The sequence below is a fragment of the Hyaena hyaena genome, unplaced genomic scaffold (assembly GCF_003009895.1).
Source record: "Hyaena hyaena isolate Hyena2069 unplaced genomic scaffold, ASM300989v1 scaffold_61, whole genome shotgun sequence".
NCBI classification, from domain to species: domain Eukaryota; kingdom Metazoa; phylum Chordata; class Mammalia; order Carnivora; family Hyaenidae; genus Hyaena; species Hyaena hyaena.
Genome location: NW_024080693.1, coordinates 1,668,280 through 1,693,135, shown reverse-complemented (window position 1 = coordinate 1,693,135; position 24,856 = coordinate 1,668,280). Strand labels below are relative to the sequence as shown.

General features: G+C 47.4%; 2 protein-coding genes across 4 annotated transcripts in view; one reads left to right on the top strand and one right to left on the bottom strand.

The window, feature by feature from the left end:
* The first annotated feature begins 446 nt into the window (after positions 1–446).
* PDCD5 (programmed cell death 5) lies at positions 447–6,626 on the top strand. Its single transcript, XM_039231912.1, has 6 exons — positions 447–618; positions 1,685–1,722; positions 4,201–4,262; positions 5,062–5,153; positions 6,050–6,121; positions 6,440–6,626. The coding sequence occupies exons 1-6, from the start codon at positions 553–555 to the stop codon at positions 6,485–6,487; spliced, it is 378 nt and encodes a 125-aa protein (XP_039087843.1). The 5' UTR covers positions 447–552; the 3' UTR covers positions 6,488–6,626.
* Positions 6,627–8,763: 2,137 nt separating this feature from the next.
* The window catches only part of ANKRD27 (ankyrin repeat domain 27), a 52,522-nt gene continuing 36,429 nt past the window's right edge, over positions 8,764–24,856 (bottom strand). For 2 of the 3 annotated variants that reach the window (XM_039231907.1, XM_039231908.1), the window contains exons 21-29: positions 24,713–24,757; positions 21,556–21,678; positions 16,727–16,924; positions 15,122–15,241; positions 14,861–15,022; positions 13,534–13,645; positions 12,051–12,129; positions 11,796–11,868; positions 8,764–10,107 (exon numbers count right to left, since the gene is read on the bottom strand). In XM_039231907.1, coding sequence (XP_039087838.1) covers positions 9,832–10,107; positions 11,796–11,868; positions 12,051–12,129; positions 13,534–13,645; positions 14,861–15,022; positions 15,122–15,241; positions 16,727–16,924; positions 21,556–21,678; positions 24,713–24,757 — 1,188 coding nt within the window. In that variant the 3' untranslated portion in view covers positions 8,764–9,831. The remainder of the gene's footprint in view (positions 10,108–11,795; positions 11,869–12,050; positions 12,130–13,533; positions 13,646–14,860; positions 15,023–15,121; positions 15,242–16,726; positions 16,925–21,555; positions 21,679–24,712; positions 24,758–24,856) is intronic. The other variant, XM_039231909.1, reaches the window with a different exon arrangement.

Here is a 24,856-nt window from a genome sequence, read left to right as displayed (position 1 = left end):
TGTACAATTTATAGTGTCTTTTTAGCAACCGCAAGAGTGGTGCGACCATCACCACAATCCAGTTTTTGAACTCTCCCGCAGCCCACGTCGCTCTTCTGGGCCCCAGCGTCCTCAACTGCAAACGGAACTAGCACGAGCCTAGCACACGGACCGGCCACCAGCAGACTTTACATACTACTTATTACGCTGGTTGCTGACGGCCCTTTTGTAAACCACTCTTCTTTCCCTCTGGCAGTGCGGTCATTATCCTGTCCCTGCAGCAGCGCGTCAGCAGCGCGTGCAACGCGGACGGGGAAGTGAGACTCCCACTCGCTTCGCCGAGACTTGCGCGCGCGGCCGCCCCAACGCCGCGGGGCGCCCTGCAGCCTGCGATCGAACAATCGGGCCTCTCCCGGCGCCCTGGCTGCGGCTGGCGGCGCGGCTCCGGGCTGGATTGGTGATGCCTGGGCGCTGCGGGCGCCTGCGCAGTGGGGAGGGTCGCGCTCGCGCCGGGCCGCTGCGGGAGAACCCTCGGAGCGTGGCCGCGGCTGCTCGACTCCGGACGGCCGCACCATGGCGGAGGAGGAGCTGGAGGCGCTGAGGAAGCAGAGGCTGGCCGAGTTGCAGGCGAAGCACGGGGTGAGCGCCCCCGCCCGGCCCGGCCTTGGCGGGCACCGCCCTCGCCCGGGGTGGTGGAGGGCGCGGCCCCAGGCGGAGGCTCGAGGCACGCGCCCGGAGCTTGCCCCGCGGGCCCGGGACCCCGACACCGGCCCGGGCCCCGCTGCGGGCGCATGGGCGCTGGGCCGCCGAGGCCGACAGCGTGTGGCCCCCGGGCGGCCCCGCGCTGGGCCTCGCCGGGCAGGCGTCTCCCCGGGACAGAGTGCTCAGCTCTTCGGGTCTCTCCCGTCCCATTAGCTTTCGGGTCTGGCCTAACTGTTCCCTAGAATTAGGGTGTTCGACCCAAGTAGTCGGCATTGTTTGAAGGGCTGTTGTGTGCGAGGCGCTGCGGGTACACTGGGGGAACACGCTCTCAGGCGGAGTTGCTGGACCCGGGGAGGAGCCACAAGCTCACCCCTAATCTCGTGCTCAAGTTAAAGACGTCGCTGTACAGCGAAGGGACCACCGAGATGGGGCTGGGGCGGGACGGCCTCCAGGGAAGCGCCGTTTGAATCAGCGTCCCAGTGCCGAAGCAGATGTTATGACCTCCTCAACTCCGGGTTCGTAGCTCAGGGACCCCCTCCCGCACGGTTGCTTGTATTTAAAATGTTCTACTAGATTGTGATTTCAGAAGCTTATCAAAACACTTAGTGAGTTGAGGGGACGCCTGGGTGGCTCAGTCGGTTAAGCGTCCGACTTCCGGCTCAGGTCGTGATCTCACGGTTCGTGGGTTCGAGCCCCGCGTCGGGCTCTGTGCTGACTGCCAGCTCAGAGCCTGGATCCTGTTTCAGATTCTGTGTCTCCCTCTCTCTGACTCTCCCCTGCTCACGCTGTCTCTCTCTCTCTCAGAAATAAATAAAACATTAAAAAAAAACACTTAGTAAATTGAAACTATCCTGTTGATTTCTGGGAGGCCCAGCTTTTGGTTATTTGATAATAATTTGATCTTTACCACTGCTGGATCCTATTAAGTATCAGAAACAAGAAAGCAGTTCCTACTTTTTTCTTAAGTGAAATTACTCGACTAAAAGATACATTTCCCCCCCAGGATCCTGGCGATGCAGCACAACAGGAAGCAAAGCACAGGTATGGGCTGGAGTTCTGAATTTTTTGCAGGGTGGTTTGACCAAGTGGGTTTTTTTAACTTTGTTATTTTATTTTGTTGTGTTTTTTTGTTTTTTTAAGTAATCACTGCCCTTAATGGTGGGGCTCAAACTCACAACCCTAAGGTCACCAGTGGTATGCTTTGAGGCGCCTGGGTGGCTCAGTCTATTGAGCATCTGACTTTGATTCAGGTCATGAACTGGGGCTTCTGTCAGCAGGAGACCACTTCCAACCTTCTGCTCCCCTCTCTGCCCGTTCCCCATCTGTGCTCCCATTCTCTTTCTCAAAAATAAATAAGCATTTTAAAAAAAAGTTGCATACTCTTCCAACTGAGCCAGCCAGGCACTCTTGGTTTAGTGTTTTAATAGATGTGGGAATCTCCCAAGTTTTTCCTGGCATAGAGATTTTTTCCATAAATAATAAGGGTATATATCCTTATAATTGCTGGTTGATGTTTGCTTCTCTGCTAAACTGTGATGACCTTAAAAGTGAACCTAATAATAGGACTATCTCATGTGGATGTTGTGAGGATTACATGGTTGCAGTGCTTCACATTTAGTAAATCTCTGTACACATTAACTGTTAAACTGCTCTTATTGTTATTTTATCCCAGCACATGGCTGGGCACCTCACACATAGCAGATTTATTGAATGAATACCCTGTTACCTCACCATGCTACCTTTTTTTTCTTATTGTGATTTAAAAAAAACACACATAAAATTTACCATAATAAGTATTTTCAGGTGTGTAGCTCGTGTGTGTTTACTGTATTATTATGCAACAAATCTCTAGAACTTTTTCACCTTGCAAGAGTGAGACTCTATACCTGTTCATTTTCCCCCTCTCCCTATCATGCTGCCATTTAACTCATTCATTCATTCAGCAAATATTTGTGTCAGGTCTGCATCAGGCACTGTGCTGGGTCTAGAGAAATAGGCAAGGCAGAGAAGGTTCTATCCTTCTGTGGCTTATTAGTGGGAGAAGGATGGTTGCTAAGAAAATAAAATTACTACGTGAATTTCAGTGATTGTAAGACATGTATTTTTTCACATTTAACATAGATTAGGATCTGTCTCATAATGGATCATCTTGTCCTGGATTCTTCCAGAGAGGATTTAATTTTTGCTTCTGCCATAACTTGGGTACATTTCTAATGTGAGACCTTTTAAAATTAACTTCTGTGTTTGGGGGGCATCCGGGCGGTTCAGTCAGTTGAGCACATGACTCTTGATTTTGGCTCAGATCATGATCTCATGGTGTGTGGGTTCAAGCAGTGTGGAGCCTGCTTGGGATTCTCTCTCTCTCTTTCTGCCCCTCCCCGACTCTCTTGTTCTCTCTCAAAATAAGTAAACTTGAAAAAAAAATTCTGTACTTTAGACTCCACTCACCCCCAAGCACTGTAAATTGAGACAACAAACTTATAAGACTAACGCTTGAAGTTCAGACTCTGACAGGAACGTTTTTCCTCCCTCACTCAGGACGAGGGCTGATGCACGCACCCTTCCTTTCCTTCCCTTTCTGCATGGCGGCTTTAGGTTTTGTTTACCGTGTACTGTGGGTGTTACTCTTTGATGCCCCAGCTCGGAGTCGGGATCTCCTATTAGACTCGTCTGTTTTGTTTTTAGAGGTACACAAACCAGGGTGCCTCTTACCATTGATGGCGTCTTCGATCCAGTGAGATACAGTAATGGTAAACAGCAGGGGTGAAGTCCTCAGGGGCACTAAGGAAATGGCCTGTGGAGGTGAGGTGGGCTCTAGGCCGTGTGCTTAGGCCTCCCAGGGTGGGGGTGGTCAGGAGGCCAGCCAGCCCCAGCTCCCCTTCTGATCAGCCCAAGGCTCTGCTGTTGTCTGTGTAGTAAGTTCCCTAAAGGACTTCATGTGGAGAAAAGCTTTTTTTTTTTTTTTTGCTGCTTAGATAAAAGTTTGAAACCACTGTGTTGTGAACTAGTTCCCACTTGAATAGGTAGAAGGAGGCAAGGATAGTTGCAGGGTTATAAGTTCACTCCCTCTCCCCACTCAAAAAGCGGAACTGGGAGTCTTGAAACATGGGGTCTGGTTCCAGGTTGGCCAGGATTACCTGTGTCCCCATAACATCTCTTAAGAAAAATTACAGATTTATCATTTGGTCCTTTAATTGCCTGGAATCTCAACTACCAGTTTCTGGAACCTCTCACACACTGGGCACTACATGTGTGTTGGTAATGGTGGTTGAACTCAAACTCCACCCTGAATTACGAAAATGTAAAGTTTTACCTTTCAGCCCGGTAGGCTTATGCCCACATAAAATAAAGCTAACTTTTGAAGGGCGGTCCTGGATGCCTGCTTGAGTATGGGTACTGCTGGCCGCGTAGCACTGTCTGGGGGCGCGGCAGGCTTCCGTCTTGGGAAACATGGAGTGGTGTGTTCAGTAGGAACGCTGACAGCATGGTTCTAATTGTGCCGTCCTGTTTGTGTTGTAGGGAAGCAGAAATGAGAAACAGTATCTTAGCCCAAGTCCTGGATCAGGCAGCCCGGGCCCGCCGTAAGCATCTTCAGTTTTCTCTAAGTTATTTCCATAAAATGGACCTGAGCTGGTTGAATAGGGAGAAAGATCTATGACATCATTGCTATCTCTGGATTAAATACTTGTTTAACCTAAAAACATGCAGATAATGTTGTAAGAAATGTAAAGTTTATAAACCTAAAGAAATGTAATAAAACCGTTACTAAAAATACCAGCTCAGTTCTCTCTTTCCAAGGAGATGATCTTCAAGTGTGTATTAGGTAAAATTTATAGGAAACCACTCTTAAATTGAGTCAGTCACAGAATGTTGCTGGTAGTTCATGTGGGTGATGGGGATTTGGGAGGTTTATTGTCTCTGTTGTAGTGTATGTTCATAATTTTCCATAGTAAATTCCAAAACAGTATAGAAAAAACTAATAAGCCAATCTCAGTGAACTAGTATCTTTTGTATTGTCACTTGAAGCCTAGCTTAGAAGAGGCAGTCTTAGACGGATCACCACAATTATATATGTGTAGTAATCTAGAAATTGCTTTCCATTTAAATGGAAGTAAAAAAAAAAAAAAGACCTCAGGCTTAGAATCTGAGGACCCAGGTCTGCTCTTGGCTCTCCCACTACCTCTGTGTGGCTTTGATGGAGATTGACATGGCTGAACTTGAGTTTCTTCATTTTTAAGATGGGCTATTGTACAATCTGCCCCCCTGCCTACTTTGCTAGTCTCAAAACACAAGTCTGTGACGTGCTTTGGAAATGTTGGTGCACAGTTTTTAGGTTCTCTAAGTGTGCATTTTGTTTTGACTCCTTCTTTTTCTTTTTAGTAAGTAACTTAGCACTTGTAAAGCCCGAAAAAACTAAAGCAGTAGAGAATTACCTCATACAGATGGCAAGATACGGGCAACTGAGTGGGAAGGTAAGCTTGGACATGGCCTTGAGACCATTTTACCTACTGTTACTGACTTTATCAAAGCATCTCTTCAAGAGGTCAGTCTCATTTTCTCGTTACAGAAGTTCTTGTTGACTATTTCAGTGAAGCAGTTTATAAAGGAGGGAATACTTGTGTCTACCATAAATCCTAAAAAATAACTAACTGCCTTTCCTAAAATCCTCTGCTGCTTTCTTTTACTGACGCTGCTGTGGAACCTTGATGTGTGTGTGACCCAGTGACTATTAGGGTCAGAATCTAATTGCTTCTACACTGGAAACAGGTTTGTCAATGATACCAAATAAAATCTTACCAATGTACGTGGAAGTTAAGGGTGTTTTGCAAAGGAGGAGCTGCTGAAATTCCTGGTTATGATGTGCGTTGCTGTGATGCCCTGATGAGCCCAACCTTCCTTCAAGAGCCTGCCTTCAAGAAGAGCCGCACCTGCACTGGAAGCCAGCCGCTGCCACCCTAGCCTGCGGGGATCAGCCCCGCCCTTGAACCCCTTACACTAAGAGCGTGTGTGGAAGAGACAACTACTGTTCATCTTTTTGAGTGACTTTCCTCTTTCATTTAAGCTCCTCGAGGGCAGAGGCTGTGTCTCCAACACAGCATGTAGGTGGTTGTCACTGTCTGCTGGTGGCGATAAAGGTGTTAAGTGCTGGTAACTTTAGATTTTCCCGAGAAAGCTAATCGATGGAAACCTTCCCCTCTCCTCAGATGAGGCTAGCACAGCAAAACTGACTGGAGCTTAAACCAATAGTTAGAGCCTCCTGCCTTCCCTCTTGACCTCTGCCCCCATGCCCCAGAAAGATTAAAACCATTCAATCTGCTGAGGTAAACTCTGTTTAAAAAAGTACTATTTTTCTTTCCGGTTACCCTAGGTATCAGAACAAGGTTTAATAGAAATCCTTGAAAAAGTAAGCCAACAAACAGAAAAGAAAACCACAGTTAAAGTAAGTTTCCCCAAACGTACAGGGCAAAAGAAAAAGATTTTAAATGATAAGCGTTAAATATCCATCTACTGTATCAAAACATGTTTTAGCCCATGAACATTTTCAGTTCGTAACAGGTGAAAGTTTGGGGGGAAAGGCTGCACTTGTTGAGGGGTCTCATTATTAAGGCCCTTCTGTTGTTCCCCTCCCCCCATAGACATAAAACCCTAAGTCGTTTCAAAGACCTAATGTCTTACAGTAGTAGACCTTGTTCTTCTCAGAAAGTCTGAGTTCTGCTTCATTAAACATGTTATGACACTCCTTTACTTTCCCCCCCAGTTCAACAGAAGAAAAGTCATGGACTCTGATGAAGAGGACGATTATTGAGTTTAAGATGTTTAGAGACTGGAGCTTGATGGAACAGTTCTAGGACAGATAACACTTGGTGGAAGTAAAGATCTGATTGTTTACTTTGTTTATTGTCTATATGCCTTTTAAAAAAATAAACTTGTTATGCAAAATAAAACAATATGGGCAAAGTTTTTTTTGTACCATAGTTGAATGAACAGAAGATCTGCACTTCTAATTTTTTCTTTCGTACCAAAAGTTTTTAAGCATGTAGCAGCATAAATATATTCCCTGTAACTGTGCCATTAGTGTTAGGAAAATGGCCTTTGCAGAAATACATGCTGGCTTACTCTTCAGTAAGAAGCTAACAGCATCCAGTAACATGGTAGTTAAAACCCATGGATTAAGAGGAATCAACTTTTAATATTTAACATCGAATATTTCCAAGACATAGGTTCTGAAACCAGGTAAACTATTTTTCTTCCTGAAGCTTATATGTATGTTCAATGTAAGGAAATTCCTTGCTTTGGTTTCATTTGTAATCTGCTTCTCAAAGGCACTGAGACTATATTATCTTAATAAATATTATCTCTATCCAAAACAGTGGTACTCGCATTGCAGAAAATTACCAAAATAACTAGGAGATACTAATAGTAATACTTGAACGATAACAAACATGTTTGAAAGTAAGTGCCTTCTAACTTTAGCAGTTAAACATTTTGGTAGAATTGTTTGAGTTCTTCACCGATAAAACTGCAGGTAACAAATGTCATCTCTTCTATCGTGCTTTCCTCCCATAGGCTTTGAAACCTTTGCTCATAAATTTACCTCTCAAGTGAGCTGTTTGGTGTAAGCTTTTAGAGGCCTTAGCCCTGTGGGACCAAGCCCAGGAGTAGGTCGTAACATTTAAGGAAGGGAATAGGATTGGTGGCAGGAAAGTAACCGGAAAAGTGGTTTAGAATCCCAGCCTCTCTAGCCAGCATACTGCTGACCTATATCTAAACTATATTTGAGAGGTTACTCATACTGAGACTTGGAATTTGGAACTGTGGCCAATGAAGGAAGTCCGTGTTGGAGCGTCTAGCACTCCTAAAGAATGAGAAGTTTTAACATCAAAAATTTTTTTAAAAGGAACAGGATTAGGGAGTCAAACATAAAAGTCTTGCTCAGGGATTTTAAAAAAAACGAACCATCCCAGTTATAGGTAAACTTTGCTTTAGGTCTTACTTAATATAAAAATGCTAGAGGGAGACTAGGTGATTCTCTGCAGGTTTTGTTAGATGCTTCCTCCTGCAGAAAAACCACTGTCACGACGGCTCTGTCCTGTCCTCCAAGGACACTTGAGGATGCAAAGCCCTGTACACAAGGTTGAAAGTTCTGCAAGGCAAGAGGAAGTGGGGGGGCGGTTGTTCTAAGCTTTCTAATTTAATTGACAATAACTTTGAATCCAAAACATTCTGACACAGAACAAATTTGGGCGTTGCCAATTTCCCAGTCGTTCAAGTCCAGCTTTAAGTGGGAAAGCAACTGGAGAAAAACAAGGGCTTTAAAAACTAACTGAGGTAGTCCCTTCAGATCGCTCACCCTGCTGATTACAGAGTGGCTCAGGAGGAAGCTTCTCCCCTAAAACTGACCGTCTCCAGTGTATCTCCAGAAGAGCACACCTCACTGGAAACGGCCAATGCAGAGGACACCGCCAAGCAGGCCATGACCCCAGATGGGACAGTGCCAGCATCTCAGCACCCTTCTTTTCTCTGAACCTGTTCCCTCATTTGACAATTCTACCAGTCAGAGCAACTGTTATAATTAAATAGGAAAGTGTGCAAATTCTATCATACCACCCAAAAAATGAGGGGATATCAAATGTACGCATTTGCAGCTTGGCTGACAAACTACACAGGACAGAAGTACAAACTACACAGGACAGAAGTTCTTAATTAGGGCAGCGGACTGCGACTGAAGTCAGTGAGGTCGTTTCGTTCAAAACTGTGGAAAAGGAGGAAAAACTAAAGAAATTCACAAAGCAGTAGTGCTTCTTTCCTGTTTGGGCTAAAAGGCTGTCTTGTATTCATTTTTGTTCTGATTAAAAAACCAACACATTTTTGTGGGCCCTGCGCATTTGCACCTGCTAGATTCAGTCAGTCCTAGGGAGGCAAATGGGTGAGGGGCTGCTCCGAATGATCCGGTTTACATGTTTCAGTGAGAAATGTGTATCCATCCCGTGGGGGAAGATCTTTCCAGACACAGCACGTGTTTATAGTGGAGAGGAGGAGAAACACGCATCTCTCCAGAGCAAAAGAGCAACTAAAGAAGTGTACCATGAGGCGCTCAAGAATCATAGAGTTTACTGTTTCTTTTCCCATCGTTTGGCACATATCCAAGGCACATTAGAAAATTAGAAATCATAAATTACTTTGTAGAAAAATAATCAGTCCCTCCCTTCTATACATACACAAGTATTTCCAAGAACATGCACAAAACCATGTCCCTATTACAAAGTTATTGGAAAATGTACGCAGGACAAACCCATGTTTGCGGCTGTAGGCCAATTAGTAACATAAAAAAATAAGAGTATATATAGAAATTTATAAAAAGGAATAAATGGCAATAACTTCTAACTAAAAGTAACTGACCTGGTTTGTGCTGTAAGTTTTGAATCTGAATCAAAAGACTAAGAAAAGATGTGCCAAATCTCTCTAGCTCAGTAACCATCCATCAGGTGTGACGTCCAAGGGAGGTTTTTATCGGAAAGGGAGGCTTTGAGAGACACTGGTACGGCTGCGTATGTGCGGTGATCAAATATATCTGTACTTTGTTGGAAGAAAAATTATACCCAACCTTTCCCACATACATAGTGTAGAATAGGTCATAAATGTCCTTTTCAGTAACACAAACGTCACACCGGCCCCGGGGCATCTTTGGGCTTGAGCTGCTTTGCAAAGGAACGTTTTCGGGGCCTCTTTCCTCCAGGCCAGTGTGTCCCGTCTGCCCAGCCCCCACGCTGCTCCGCGGTCGCCTGTCCCAGGGTCCGGGTTCTTCGGCCTAGCGGTGCCAGTGTGTACGCACGGCAGGGGTGAGCACCTTGCGGTAGGAGGTCAGAACCCGGTGAGAAGGGCCCTCGCTGCGGCCAGGGAGCCTGCCGCCTCAAAAGCAGCCCACACCCAGTCTCGGGGATCAGGATACCACTGAAAACTGTGTCTACTCCTTTTCCAGGGCCTTCGTGAGCTTCGAAGAGGGGAGAGAGGGTGATGGTTTTCCTTGCTGCATCCTTTCCCTCGGCCACAGAAAAGGGTTCAGGAACTTTCTGCTTCTCTCTCAAACCAAACGCAAAGTACATGTCAGTTCTCAGCCGTGTCCCCGTGCGGCACCTCCTTGTTGAGGACTCACCTCCTGGTAGTCAACGTAACAACCGCTTCGCGCTGTGCAGACTGGGGAGTAACACCGGCCTCGTGGGGAGCAGCTGGGTCTCCGGCAGTCCCGGGGCTCCCGGCCGCGACCGTGTCCTCGACGGTGTGTCTGCCCAGCATCCGCCTGCTCGCGGGAACGCTCTGCTGCAGTCCGGGCCGCTCGGGCTGACTGCGGCCTCCTCCACCAGCGGTCTCAGGCGGGCACGGGTCTGGCGGCTTGTTCTGCTCCCCTGTGGCTCCCGGCCTCCCTGGCTGAACAAACAGTACGATTCAAGCAGTTCGCTCGCACCGCACTTGAAACAAAAACCACACAAGAACGGTGCCTCTGCGCGCCTGAGTGGCTCAGTCGGTTAAGTGTCCGACTTCGACTCAGGTCATGATCTCATGCTTCTTGGGTTCGAGTCCCGCATCGGGCTCTGCGCTGACAGCTGGCTTAGAGCCTGGAGCTTGTTTCAGATTCTGTGTCTCCCACTCTATCTGACCCTCCCCTGCTCACGCTCTCTCACTCACTCTCTCAGAAATAAATTTTTTTAAAAAAAATTAAAAAAAAAAAAAGAACAGTGCCCCTGCGTGCTTCTATGGGTCACCCAATGTGCTCGTGACTTTCCGGGCATAATTCCAGCTCTGACATCCCTGCAGAGATAGTATGAACGTGCACTCCACGTGTCAGACACAACGTCGGTGCTTTACCTGATTTCACATTTAATCCTTCTAACAAGCCCACCCTAACTGCCACCCCATTCACAGCTGCGGACACAGGCTCAGCAAATGGAAGTGACGTCCTAAACCCCCATCTCTCCCAAGGGAGGCACTGGCACTTGCGTGAACCCAAGCAGAGCTCAGTCTGAGGGTATCCCAGGCAGCAGCAGGTCTGTTGGCAAAGTCATGAAAGATTATGTAGGAAACCGAAATGAGTCACGTTAGCAAAAATCCCTTTAATTCTCTAAAACACAGATTTAGAGCTTGTGCAGATGTGCTTCAACGAGCCTGGGCCACCGCACGAGCCGCACACTGTCCTCATCAACAGTCATACTGCCATTGCCAGGAGCAAGAAGGAAAGGCGGGTTTCGGGGAAGAGTCCCCACTGCACCACAGCACGTAAGGCTGCAGGAAGATGGCCACTTGCAGAACTGTCTACAAGAGCAGCTCTCAACCATATCCGGAGGCTTTCTTTAACCACCGAGATACAAACCCACCGAGATACCAACCCACCGAGATACCGTGGACGGTGTGACCTGAGCTATCTCACTGAATGCGCACACCTTAAGCTGCAGGGGCTCTCCACGCCTACTCCCGTTGCCACTGTCCCCTCTCCTCTCTCAGGAAACGAAGCCTGTGCCTTGGCTGTCCCATTAACGAACCCATCTAACTCGTTACTGTTTTTTTGTTTTTGTTTTTGTTTTTAATATTTTATTTATTTTTGAGAGAGAGAGAGAGACAGCATGAGCAGAGGAGGGTCAGGGAGAGAGGGAGACACAGAATCCGAAGCAGGCTCCAGGCTCTGAGCTGTGAGCACAGAGCCCGATGCGGGGCTCGAATCCACAAACCATGAGATCACGACCTGAGCTGAAGTCAGATGCCCAACCGAGCCACCCAGGCACCCCTCGTTACTAACTGTTGAAAAGAAGGAAATCATGAAATGAGAAGTGTGTTCACCATGGATGAAGTTTTAGAAAAGCCAGGCTTTAAGAAATACGATGAGGGGCTCCTGGGTGGCTCAGTCGGTTAAGTGTCCGACTCTTGGTCTTGGCTCAGGTCGTGATCTCACAGTGTGTGGGATCGAGCCCAGCGTCGGACTCTGCACTGATGGCGTGGAGCCTGCTTTAGATTCTCTCTCCCCCTCTCTCTGCTCCTCTCCCTCTCTGCTCCTCCCCTGCTTGCGCTAAAATAAATTAAAAGAAAAAAGAAATATGAAGATAAGTTAGTGTTTAATAACTCACCTCATGCACACAGTCTTTAGTAAAATCAGGGACACTTCTATCTCTTGCCATAATCTCCTGTGAAGCCGTTCCCCTGAAACCCAAAACAAAGTGAAATCAAGGTTTGGGACAGTGGTGTCAAACACTCCGGTTGGCCACGAGGTGGCAGCATTTGATGAGTGCAGATTTCTCTGTGACCTGTCCAAGGAGCACATACCTGGTTAGTTTTAAGTAAAAGGTCAAAAGCACAGAAATCGACTCAAATTTTATACTCACTTTAACTGCCCGCCCGAGTGGACAAAGTAAAACTGCCTTGTAAAAGGTTCATCTGGTAGATCATACATTTTTGAGTTCCCTGTAGACAAAAAAGGATACACATTTGAGAACTTCTGAGGTAGTTTAAGAATTGTTTAAAGTTGTAGCACAGATGCAACGTTTCCGTTTTCTTAGGTTGACAGAATTGAGAAAATTACAAACTGCATTTGCTCAAAGAGACATATTAGTAGCCATTTATTACCATGTGAGCCCCGATGGAAAAGAAGATGCATCCTTATTAATACACAGGACACTTTGTGAGACAGGCTCAGGATTATCCAGAGGTGGAAATGGGTTTATTCACATTATTACACCTCAAACTATACTGTAATTTTAAAGAAAGAATAGAGTGGTACCTAGCTGGCTCAGTTGGTACAGCGTGTGACTCTTGATCTCAGGGCTGTGACTTTGAGCCCCGTGTTGGGTGTAGAAATTACTTTAAAAAAATAAAAAAATCTGAGGCACCTCAGCGGCTCAGTCAGTTGAGCATCTGACTTCGGCTCAGGTCATGATCTCACAGTTTGTGGGTTCAAGCCCCACATCAGGCTCTGTTCGGACAGCTCGGAGCCTGGAGCCTGCTTCGGATTCTGTGTTCCTTTCCCTCTGCCCCTCCCCCACTCACACTCTCTCTCTCACACACAAAAATAAACAGTAAAGAAATAATAATAAAATCTTTAAAAACATAAAGAGTAGAACATGGGACCTACCTAGACTCTGACAACTGAAAAAAAAAACAAAACTTCAGCCCCACCCATGTTTGGCAACTACTGTTCTAATTACCAACAAATTCCTTATACGTGCAAATTAAAAACAACATAAACCTTTAAAGTTAGTAGGAAGCACTTAGCCCAGACGTTCAGGGAATGCTTTTAAAAAGGCCTGGACCGGGGACGTGCGGCAGGAAAGAATCTCCCAGCGGCTGCTCCTCATCTCCAGCTGGTGGAGGGGAGGCCTAAGCCTCTTAGGTGAGGCCGCGAGAGGCCACTTCACTTCCATAGGAAGCAGCATCCCAATCGGCCAGAAACCCAGCAGCAAAACAAGCTGACGAGGTAGGCTGTAACGTATGTCTCTTCGGTGCCCACATCCCGCCCTGGTCACCAGTACAGGAACATGCTATGCTGAAAATTCAACCGACGGGGGGGCCTGGTTGGCTCAGTCAGTTAAGCGCCTGACTTCGGCTCAAGTCATGATCTCATGGTTTGTGGTTCGAGCACCGCGTCGGGCTCTGTGCTGACAGCTAGCTTAGAGCCTGGAGCCTGTTTCAGATTCTGTGTCTCCCTCTCTCTCTGACCCTCCCCTGCTCACGCTGCCTCTCTCTCTCTCTCTCTCTCTCAGAAATAAAACATTAAAAAAATTTTTTTTTAATTCAACCGACACCAGCAAATACTCATGAATCTCCAAAGACACCCATGCTGAGAATTTCAGAGAGGGTGTAAGTTCTTACATTTTTTCCGGATCTTCACAGTAACGTAATCCTTGTGGTCCGTTTCGCCTGCATCACCCGACGTGGCCACACAGCTTGGTACTACCTGAAGTAATTCCATTATTTTTGAATTCTACAATTTGAAAGGGAAAAGGTTATAGGAATAGTCCATACTGGCGCAGCGAGGCAGAGAGGCTAAGGAGCAACTACAGGTCAGACCGTGAAGCCCAAAGCCTTATGGCTCAGGGCAGCCCTGGACTCAGGCGGGCCCCTCCTCTACCAGGTGCTCGGGCTGGGCAGCTCTCTGCTCTGCGCGCCGTGTTAATGAGAATAGGCTCTGTTACCGCGCAGTTACGTGAGGCCGTCCGCGGCCCAGCCCCCAGTGAGTACTAGATAAAAGACGCTCATCCTGATCATCATTTGAGAAAGTGCTAAGTGAAGGTTTAAAATATTTCAATTCCAGGGGCGCCTGGGTGGCTCAGTTAGCTGACTGACCAAATCTTGATTTTGGCTCAGGTCATGATCCCAGGGTTGTGGGACTGAGCCCCATATCAGGCTCCACACTGAGCATGGAACCTACTGGGGATTCTCTCTTTCCCTTTGCCTTCCTCCCCTGCTTGCTCACTCTTGCTCTAAAATAAAAATAAGTAAAATAAAAAATAAATAAAATATTTCAATTCTCTTAAGAAGTGTTACTGAAAATTATGATAAGCCCATGAATACACTGGGTTTATGGTGACTTTTACGTGACACCAGTGTCATTAACAGCCTACTTACTAGCTGTCTACCCAGGGTCAAAGATGAAAAGATTCGACATGAGAGCAGGAATAGACAGCTTGCTTCTCTTAGGAGAGGAAGCCTTTTCCTCGCCATGGCCCTACGCACACACCCAAAGCACCAGGAGGAGGGGTGAATCGGTCCCCACAATTCCCCTGACACAACTCACGGATTCTTGGAACCACCTACTGACCAAACATTCCCTGTTGTGCTGCGAAGACCACTGCAGGCAGGGGGAGCCCCGAACTTCCCAGTGAGTCCCTGATGGCTCGTCCCAGGGCCAGACAGCGGGGCACCGACACCCACAGCTGCTGGGGGAGCACCTCTACTCTGCCCTTGGAAAGCGAGCCCCGGAGGACTGACTCCCAGCTCCCCCAGTAGGCCACCTCTGACCAGGGCACCAAGGACCAGAGATCTGACCACACTGGCCGACTTCCGGCATGGCCACTTGGCCCGGCACGGCGATCCCAAGGGCAGCTAGTGCTATTTCAGGTGTGGTGCAACCACAGGGGACCCAGAGTGAGCGGCGAGGGAGGCTGGGACGCCCTGGGCTCATGAGCCCCCTGCTCACCTGCTCAGCGCAGTCTATAGCTGTGCACTGCCTCTTGTTCACGACCTGCACTGACGCCCCGTGGAGGAGAAGCAGCTCCACCACGAAGACGCGCTTTTCTATCACAGCCTCGTGCAGCGCCGTGTTGCCCTTGTTGTTGCAGGCGTTAATGGAGGCCCCGTGCTGCAAAAAGACACAGCGTGGTCACACAGAAGGCCGGACAACAGTGACCCAGACTCCAGGCGACGTGAAGCCTGTCACCGGCCGGGATTGGCAGCTCACCTGTAACAGCAGCGCAGCGACTTCGTGGTGGCCATTGGAACAGGCGTAAATGAGGGGTGTGTTTCCACTTATGTCCTTTTTATTGGGTTTTGCGTTAGAATCCAGGAGATACTTCACCACCTAGCCCAGAGAAGACAAATTTTCAGCCGTAACAATCTGTAGAGAGAAATCCTGTAACTTGATACTCTCTGGACTTTTCTCTAAGTTTATTTAGAAGGCTCCTCAGACTCGTGTCTGACTTGGGAGAAAACAGACCAACTGAAATGGGGTCTCCTCTGCCAGGCAATGTGCTAGGCGCTGTGTTTTCATTTCACCGTTCGGCCAACCCTACGGAGGGCCAGAATTATTACCCCTAGTCATACAGACTAGGAAAGTGATGTTTGAAGTGCTCTGCTAGGTGTTACAAGAGAGATGGAAGGCCTGATGTGGTTCCTGTCTTTTATTTTTATACTCTTTTTTAATTTTTTAAATATTTATTTATTTGAAAGAGAGAGACACACAGAGCATGAGTGGGGGAGGGGCAGAGAAAGAGGGAGACACAGAATCTGAAGCAGGCTCCAGGCCCTGAGCTGTCAGCACAGAGTCCAACACGGGGTTCAAAGTCACGGACCATGAGATCAGGAACCAAGTTAAAGTCGGATGCATAGGCGACCAAAGCATCCAGGTAGCCTTGTACCTTTTTTTTTTAAGTAGGCTCCATACCCAACATGAGCTTGAACTCACAGCCCCGAGATCCAGAGTCAGAAGCTCCACCATGGAGCCAACCAGGCACCCCTATTTATTTTTTATTATTTTTTAAGTAAGCTCTATAGCCAGTATGAAGCTAGAACTCACAACCCTAAATGAGCCAGCCCCTGCTTCCTGTCTTTTAAAAGAGTACACTAGAGCTGGGGCGCTGGGGTGGCTCAGTCAGGTAAGCACCCCACTCCTGGTTTCGGCTCAGGTCATGATCTCACAGTTGGTGACATTGAGCCCCACAACAGGCTCTGTGCTGAAGTGTGGAGCCTGCTTGGGATTCTCTCTCCCTCTCTCTCTGTCCCATCCCCACTTATATACTTTCTCTATCAAAATAAATAAACTTTTTATAAAAAAATTAAAATCTTAGAGTAGAGCTAATAGGGAAAAAATTTTTTTTAAATAGATAAATCTCAAAAAGAAATAGAGGACTGTGAAAAAGCCAAGCATTTCACAACCGTCTCTTGCACGGCCTCCACAGCGCCATTGTCTATGAAGTACTAGGCTGTTGCCACAGACCACAGGCTGTGGGTAAGAGGCGTGAAGTCGCAGGCAGAGTCCTCAATGTCCCACACTCACACCCCAGAGCCGGCCCCTGTTGGGGTGGAAATCAGAACACAGGCCTCCTGCCACTGGGATGTGAATGCCAGTGGGAAGGGGGGAGGCGGGAGGGGACCCCACGCGGGACCCCACCTCCACCCCCAAGAGCACCGGTGCCCCGTGTTCTGTTGCTGAGCCATCTTGCCATGTGCCTCTCGGGACCCCAGGGGTGGGAGGAAGGAATCGGGTCTGTCCTCCGGGCTGGCCCCCAAACCTGCCCCCAGCAGCATTCCCACCAGGCACCCTCCGCCCCGGAGACAGAACCCGCACCTGGAAGTGGCCCTTCTGGCAGGCCAGGTGGAGCGGGACGGCCTGGGTTACGTTTCTGGCACCGGTGCGGGCACCCTGCTTCAACAGGAGGGGGACGAGGTCCGCCCGACCGTGCAGGGCAGCAACGTGCAGTGGGGAGACGCCGTCCTGGTTGGTCACATTCACACTGAGCCCACTGGCGGGGATCTTTGCCAGCTTCTAGAAAAAGCAGAGGATGGAGGCCGAGGTGTCACTGGTATATGAGGAACTGGCCTGAAGGACCCGAAGCCATGTACCCCCCACACACACAGTCCCTGTGTAAAATCTGGGATCACGGGGGCATCCAGAATCAGGCTGCCCACAGGGAACTTCCTACAACTATCCCAAAGGAGTAACTTCAATCTTCGAGATACCAACCCCCTGAAGTGACACCCTATTTATGCCAAGGCGATCGAATGGGAAACAGGAAGTCTGTTCAACAAATGGCACCAAAACAATTGGCTCTCCACACACACGGAGAAAGTGCATGCCAACCCTTACCCCACCACACGCAAGAATGACACATGCCTCGTAGACCTAAATGCAAGGGCCACAACGATGTGGCACTTCGCTTTCCTGAAGTGGATACAAGAAAATCCTTGCAACACTGGGATAAGCAACGACTTCCTAGGTAAGATGCAGAAAGCAAACACCATAAAGGGAGAGTTTGATGCACTGGTTTTAGATGGTCCTTCTGTGAAAGGCACAACTAAGAAAATGAAAAGGCACGTCCCAGGTGGGGGGAAATGTTTGCATCAGGTAGATCTGATGAAGGACATACACCCACCGGAATTTTAAAACAACAGATTCTCACAACTCAGTTGGACAATCCAACGTTTAAAAAAAAAAATAGGCAAAAGATTTGGGGGGAAAAGTCTAGATTTATACCATGGAGGTACTGTGCACTGTGCCAGGGGTTACATGACCACGTGTTTGTCAAGTCTCACAGAACTGTCTGCGGCTTAGCTCCACAGTTCGTCATTTTGATCATGAAACTACCTTATACTTCGCAGTGGTTTTAAAATCAATCGTGCCAATATAAGAACAATCCACTAGTAATTTTTTTTGAGAGAGAGAGAAAGAGAGAGAATGCATGCTCACTCAAGCACAAGCAGGGCAGGGGCAGAGAAAAGAAGAAGAGTGAGAATTCCAAGCGGGCTCCATGCTGTCAGTGCAGAGACTGACATGGGCTCCATCCCATGAACCTACGAGACCATGACCTGAGCCGAAATCAAGAGTTGGATGCTTAACCAACAAGAGTTGGATGCTTAACCGACTCAGCCACCCAAGAGCCCCTCAATCAATAATCAGAGGGACAAACAAGGTGTGCCTGGGTGGCTTATTCGGTTGACTGTCCAACTTCGGCTCAGGTCATGATCTCATGGTTTGTGGGTTCAAGCCCCGCATCGGGCTCTGTGCTGACAGCTCCGAGCCTGGAGCCTGCTTCAGATTCTGTGTCTCCCTCTCTCTCTGACCCTCCCCCTGCTCTTGCTCTCTCTCTCAAAATAAACATTTAAAAAAAAAGGACAAACAAAACATTTATAAACCATATAACTAAAAACAAACATTAAATTAAGATATCAACATTTTGATAATAAAATTACTATGTCAGTGTTTTATGTGACTGTTTTATTAAAACTGGTTGTCTAGTTCACTTTTTGATGATTAAGAAGGTTCTCTCTCAGAAAAATGGTATGCGAAGTTAAAAAGGTGAATTTTGCTACATGTAAATGGTACCTCAAACCTAAAAAACAAACAAATGAAGAAATAGGGAGAAAAATCGCAATTAAATACCACTGCACAACTACAATAACAGCTACAGTTAAATGGTCACAAGGATGTGAAACAACCAGAACTTTCACACATCAGTAGCAGGAATGGAAAATGCTACAATCACTCTGGAAAGCTGGCAGTTTCTTATGAAGTTACACACACACTTACTACATAATCTAGCAATTATAACCTGAGGTATTTACTCGAGTAAACACATATTTATACAAAGACCTGTTCACAAATGTTCACACTCGCTTTCTTCGCAAAGCCCAGAGCAGGGAACAACTCAAATGTTCATTAAGAGGTGATTAGATAAATTATATTCAACAAAACACTACCCAGCAACAAAATGAAATGAACCGCTGATCCAATGTGGATCTCAAAACATTCTGCTGAGTGAAGGAAGCCAGACTCAAAAGAGTGTGTACTGTCTGGTCCAGTCACAGAAAATTCTAGAAAATGCCAATGAGCCTGTGATGATGGCCAGCAGACCAGTGGTTCCGGGGACAGAGGAGGAAAGGGGAAAGCAAGAGTTTCAAAGCAGCCCAAGAAAACCCTCAGAAGTGACTGTAATGTTCTTTATCTTGACAACAGTGATGGCTTCATGGTTTATACATCTGCAGAAACGCATGTGATTGTATACTGTACATGGGTACACTTTAGAGTATGCAAACTGTACTTCAATAAGGGGTTTTGGGTTTTTTTTTAAACGATTATTTAGTTTTGGGGGGAGGGAAGGGGCAGAGAGAGAGAGATGGGGACAGAGGATCTGAAGCAGGCTCTGTGCTGACAATAGATAGCCGATGCAGGACTCAAACTCACAACCCATGAGATCATGACCTGAGCCGAAGTCAGATGCTTAATCAACTAAGCCACCCAGGTGCTCCTCAATAAAGTTTTTTAAACAAGCACCCTAAACACACCAGTGGCCTAGAAAAGGGTGAGGTCCAGGGCTGGTTAACTAAATCACAGACACGAAGTAACTTCCATATTTTATGTCTTCTGTGTCTTTTCGAGACATTTCAAAATGGGAAAAAGATGTTTTCAAAAAGCAGAGAACATAAGATTTTAGTCAATGATGCCAATAATTATTTTAATGTGTAATTCAGTTTCTCGTTACAACTAATGAATCATGAGGTAGAGAAGAAGAGAGTATAGAGAAATGACAAGGACAGGGACAGACGCAGTAACTGCCTCTAGCCACACACCGTCACTGACCAGGCCTGAAGTACTGTCACCTCACATCATAATCTCTGAAACACCATCTTTTTCATTTTCATAGCAGGCTGCAGAGGGGAAATCATTCTCTGGGCTGTATCCAACTGCACGGGGACAGGACAAAAGTTGCACATTCCCAATGTGCATATGACCCTATATAGCTAGATGAAAAGCTACATGTGAATGAAAGTTTAATCTTTTCAATATTATTGGATTAAAATAACCCATAGTTAAGAAGCGCCTACGGGGCTCAGTTGGTTGAGCGTCCAACTTTGGCTCAGGTAGTGATTTCACAGTTTTTAAGTTTGAGCCCCACATTGGGCTCTGTGCTAATAGCTCAAAAACTGGAGCTGTTTCAGATTCTGTGTCTCCCTCTCTCTCTGTCCCTCCCCACTCACACTCTGTCTCTCTTTCTCTCTCTCGAAAATAAACATTAAAAAAAATTTTTTTTAAATAACCCAGAATGAAGCTTTTTTAAATAAGGCAGCATTATCTTGTAATACAACAGATAACACCACTATACCTGTTTTATAGAGTCAAATTAATTTTCTCAGTATGGGACATACACAACTGAGTTAAATAACTAGCACAAAAGCACATACTAAATGCACAAAACCATCTACAATTGCTCAAAAGAAAATGAAATACTTGAGTGTACTCTTAAGAAAACATGGACAGGCTCTCTATGTTAAAAATCACAAAATGATGAAGAAATCAAAGGCGGCCTAAATATTTGCAGAGATATACCATGTTCATGAAATCGCAACACAGTAAAGATGTCGTTTCTCCCCAAACTGATCTACAGTTTTGATGCATTTCCTCCCAAAATCCTAACATGATTTTTGGTAGTCATAAACAAACTATTCTAAAATATATATGGAAAGGTACAGGCTATAGAATACCTAAAACAATCCTGGCAAAAAAGAGTAAGTTAGGAAGAATCTCGCTACCCAATACTAAGGCTCCGGTAATCAAGACAATGTGGAACCGGTAGAAGGACAGACACACAGACCCGTGGAACAGAACACTGAGTCCACGAGACCCACACCATATATTATCTGAGGTAGAGCAGAAAGTCATCGGAGGAAGGATGTTCTTTTCAACAAGTGGTGTGGAACAGGTGGACATCCATAGACAAAAAAATGAACCCCAACCTAAAGCTCACACCTTATACAAAACTTAGCCCAGGAGTTACGGGGCGGCAGGGAAGCAGCACGGGTGGCTCTTCCTGTGGGGAGGGAGCTAGTTAGTACCTTCAGTGTGGATGCACAAAGCTAGGCATGTGATAAAGTGAACACGCATGCACACGTGAGCATGAGTAAAACCAGAGAAACGTGGGTAAGATGTGTGGATGGTTTCTATGTCACTATCCCGGTTGGGATACTGCTCTACAGCTCTGTGAGCTGTTAGCACTGGGGGTGACTGGGTGAAGGGCACAGGGCATCCTCTGTACTTGGCGGGACAGTCTCCTCTCAGGGTGCACCAACTTGACCAAAGACAACAGGCAATGGATCTCGAATGCAGCTTCCTCAGGGCACTGGCAGCCATGTGGACAGACGTCCTAGGGTGCATCTGTTCATAAACTCTTGCCTTGTGACTCAGGGGCCAAGAGAGCAGCTGAAACACTTGGGTACATGTGCATGTCCCTCACTGCCCTGCTCGTTCAGAAGGCAGGCTGCCCAAGCCACACCCACATTAGTGTAGCTTCTCTCTTCCCTGAACTAAGTAACTAGTCACCGCCTCATCCGCACCAACCACCAACCGCTCGGCAGCTAGCTGGCTCCCCACCCTCACTGCCACCAAGAGAAGCAAAGCCAAACCTTTTGAGCCGGAGCACACTTCGGGCACTGGCACAAGGGGTGACAAAAGTCAACATCTTCCGCACTGACGATGTCCTCCACCTCATCCAGGTCCTCCTCTGTCCACTCCAAAAGGTAACGCACCTGGTGTGGGGCAGGAAGGAGAACAGGAACTTAAAATGCATCCTTAGCTCCTTTCTAGGCTACAGGGTCTCCCCCTCCCTCCCTCTGTCCCACATACACACACACGCACACAGCTGCTCCCAAATCAGGGCCTACACTTCCTCACCCACCACCGTGACCGACACATGACCGGGTATCTGCACCCAAACCTTTCTCAGTCCTTTTGCCAGCAAATCAGAGAACTTTTGCTACCGTTTCCACTGCTTGTGTTAGACGTTCTTTTATCTTAAAAAGGGCAGAGTGGTGCTGCCGGAGTGGACACCCGGTCCTGGAGCATTTAGTGAGCACCTTGCCTCCTATCACCTAACTGCACACTTTCAACACCCAGCCATCCCTTCTAACCTGGGAGAAAACTCAGAGCGGGAACAACTTGTCCAAGGCCAACTAGGAAGTGGTGATCAGAACCTAGACACAGGCGCCCTGATCCCACACCAGCGTCCCTTCCAGAACCACGCGCTAGCCCACAGGGGAGGCTCTCTACTCCACACCAGCGTCCCTTCCATGACAATGCACTAGCCCACAGGTGAAAACATTGCAGACCACTAAGAGGTCAAATTTATGTTCCAGTGAAAACTGGTATCTAGAGGATATTAAATTTGAAAAGTGGAAACATGCCTGTCAGAGTGGCTAAAATGAGCAAATCAGAGAACTCTAGATGCTGGCGAGGATGTGGAGAAACAGGCACCCTCCTACACTGCTGGTGGGAATGTAAACTGGTGCAGCCCCTCTGGAAAACAGTGTGGAGGTTCCTCAGGAACCTAACAATAGAACTCCCCTAGGACCCAGCAATAGCCCTGCTAGGAATTTACCCAAGGGATACAGGAGTGCTGATGCATAGGAGCACATGTATCCCAATGTTCATAGCCGCACTCTCAACAATAGCCAAAACATGGAAAGAGCCTCAGTATCCATCAATGGACGAATGGCTCAAGAAGATGTGATTTATCTATACGATGGAATACTACATGGCAATGAGAAAGAATGAAATCTGGCCACGTGTAGCAACATGGATGGATCTTGAGGGTGTTATGCTGAGCAAAATAAGTCAGGCAGAGAAGGACAGATACCATATGTTTGCACGTATAGGAGGATTAGGAGGAACTTAATGGAGGATCGTGGGGGAGAAGAAGGGGGGACATAGTGGAGGAGAGGGAGGGGGGCAAACCATGAGAGACTCTTGAATGCTGAGAACAAACTGAGGACTGATGGGTGTGGGGGGAAGGGAAGGGGGGAGATGGGCATGGAGGAGGGCACTTGTGGGGATGAGCACTGGGTGTCATATGGAAACCAACTTGACAATAAACTATTAAAAATATTCAAAAAAATAAAACAAATAAAACAAATTTGCAATCTGGAAAAAAAAAAAGAAAGTTGTTGTAATGACCACTAGGTGTTGTATGTACGTGATGAATCACCAAATTCTACACCTGCAACTGATATTACACTGTTAACTAAGTGGAATTTAAATAAAGTCTTGAAAAATAAAAAAAAAGAAATTATAGGAAAAAAAAGAAAAATGGAAACAACATAAGCACACTGCTAGGCCTGGTGCTGAGCACTCTGAAGGACGTGCATGGGGTGTCAAGGGGTTCTGAGAAGACCCCCTTCCACCCCAAACATCTTTCCTCCAGGTCCCTTCCACATCCTGACAGCAGACACTCCACAGAGTGGAAACGCCAAAGGTGTCGACTCTGGGGCCTCACCTAACAGGCCAGCTGGGACAGATGAGGGCAGCCGACAAGAATGGGGGGAGCGGAGGGGCAGGTGCCTCGGGCAGGGGGTCAGAAGCTGTCACACGTGTAGATGAGTCTGGGTGCTGACCCCAGGGCACTGGGCAGTCGGCCTCTGGTCACCTCCCTCGCGAATGGCCTCAGCCCCGTCACCCACCCACAAAAGGAAGAGGAGCAGGCGTGGCATGACACGGGGACAGCCATAATCTCTTCCCCGCACGGAGTGTCCCTGGCTCATGCCATGGCTCCCAGGATGCCTGAAGAAGTCCTACTTTGCTTCCTCCAAAAAACACTGGGTTCTCCTGGGGCTGGTCTCACAGGACAGACGCAGACACAGGTACCACGTCCCGCCCCCAGAGGAACCGTGTATGGTGGATTTGCAGTGGCCTCTGGATAGAAGCTAATACACCAGTAACTACATTCAGATTCTTACCATCCTGAGCTGGTTATAATCAGATCCCAGTAACCTCTGTGCACCACCTCAAACTCGGATCATCAGCGAAAGGCACTCCTGAAACACACCACTGCAAAACTCCCTCATAGTATGATCTACTCAGGGCTCTTAATTTGCTAAGCACCCAATTTACTCCTCCTTTTAAAATGGAAGACATCACAAGTTCCTCTCAGGCAAGCTAGGGGACACCAGCCGTGGGAATCTAAGGAAAGCTATCTGTCTCCACTCTCCAGTGATGTCATCAGATGTTCCGTCACCCGACAGTGAGGCTCAGGACAGACACCTTCTCCCAGCAGGGCCATCCCCTCCCCATGCCAGCCCACAGCAGCCAGCGCCACTTCCTTGGGACATCTGCCTGTGACTCCTTGGAGCCCCAAGCCTCAGACCTCAGCCTCCTGCCCAGACGCCACGTCCACCCACAACTTCCACGGGGTCACACTGGCACCTCTGGGCTCCGGCCCTGTCCACTGCCCCTCCTCTCCGCTAGCCCTGCTCGCACACTGTGCTCCCAGCTAGCAGGCCAGGCTCCGAGCTCACAGTCTGAGCTCCTGCACACGGGGGGTCTGAACAACACCTCACCAGCCTCCGGGAACGTGAATGTCTAAAATGTTCACTATGTGACTTTACGTCCACCTGCTCGTTACGTAAAGGGAAACTGCTAACGCCTCTGTTACCACACAGTCATTCAGCGCAGCCCTTCTGTGTGAAAGGGAACAGAACGCGGCTCCCGGAGGAACCAGAGACAAGAAACGCACGTACAGCTCTTTTCAACCGAGAGCAAGCGTTTTCAGATGCGCTTCTAAAAACTCACCATTTCTAGGTCTCCATCAGCAACCGCTCTTAAAAGTTTGTCTACCTTAATTAAAAGAAAAAGAATGTTAGAAAATGATTTCAATAATAGAGCGATAAAAGAAGGAACAACAATGTCTGAAAACCTAGTAGCTCTCGTTGCTCT

What these genes read in the sequence shown, in the direction of transcription:
- PDCD5 (XM_039231912.1), top strand. Translation starts at nt 553, where the DNA reads ATGGCGGAGGAGGAGCTGGAGGCGCTGAGGAAGCAGAGGCTGGCCGAG. An exon ending in AGTTGCAGGCGAAGCACGGG is followed by an intron (nt 619 to 1,684) that starts GTGAGCGCCCCC and finishes TTTCCCCCCCAG; the next exon opens with GATCCTGGCGATGCAGCACA. An exon ending in TCAGGCAGCCCGGGCCCGCC is followed by an intron (nt 4,263 to 5,061) that starts GTAAGCATCTTC and finishes TTTTCTTTTTAG; the next exon opens with TAAGTAACTTAGCACTTGTA.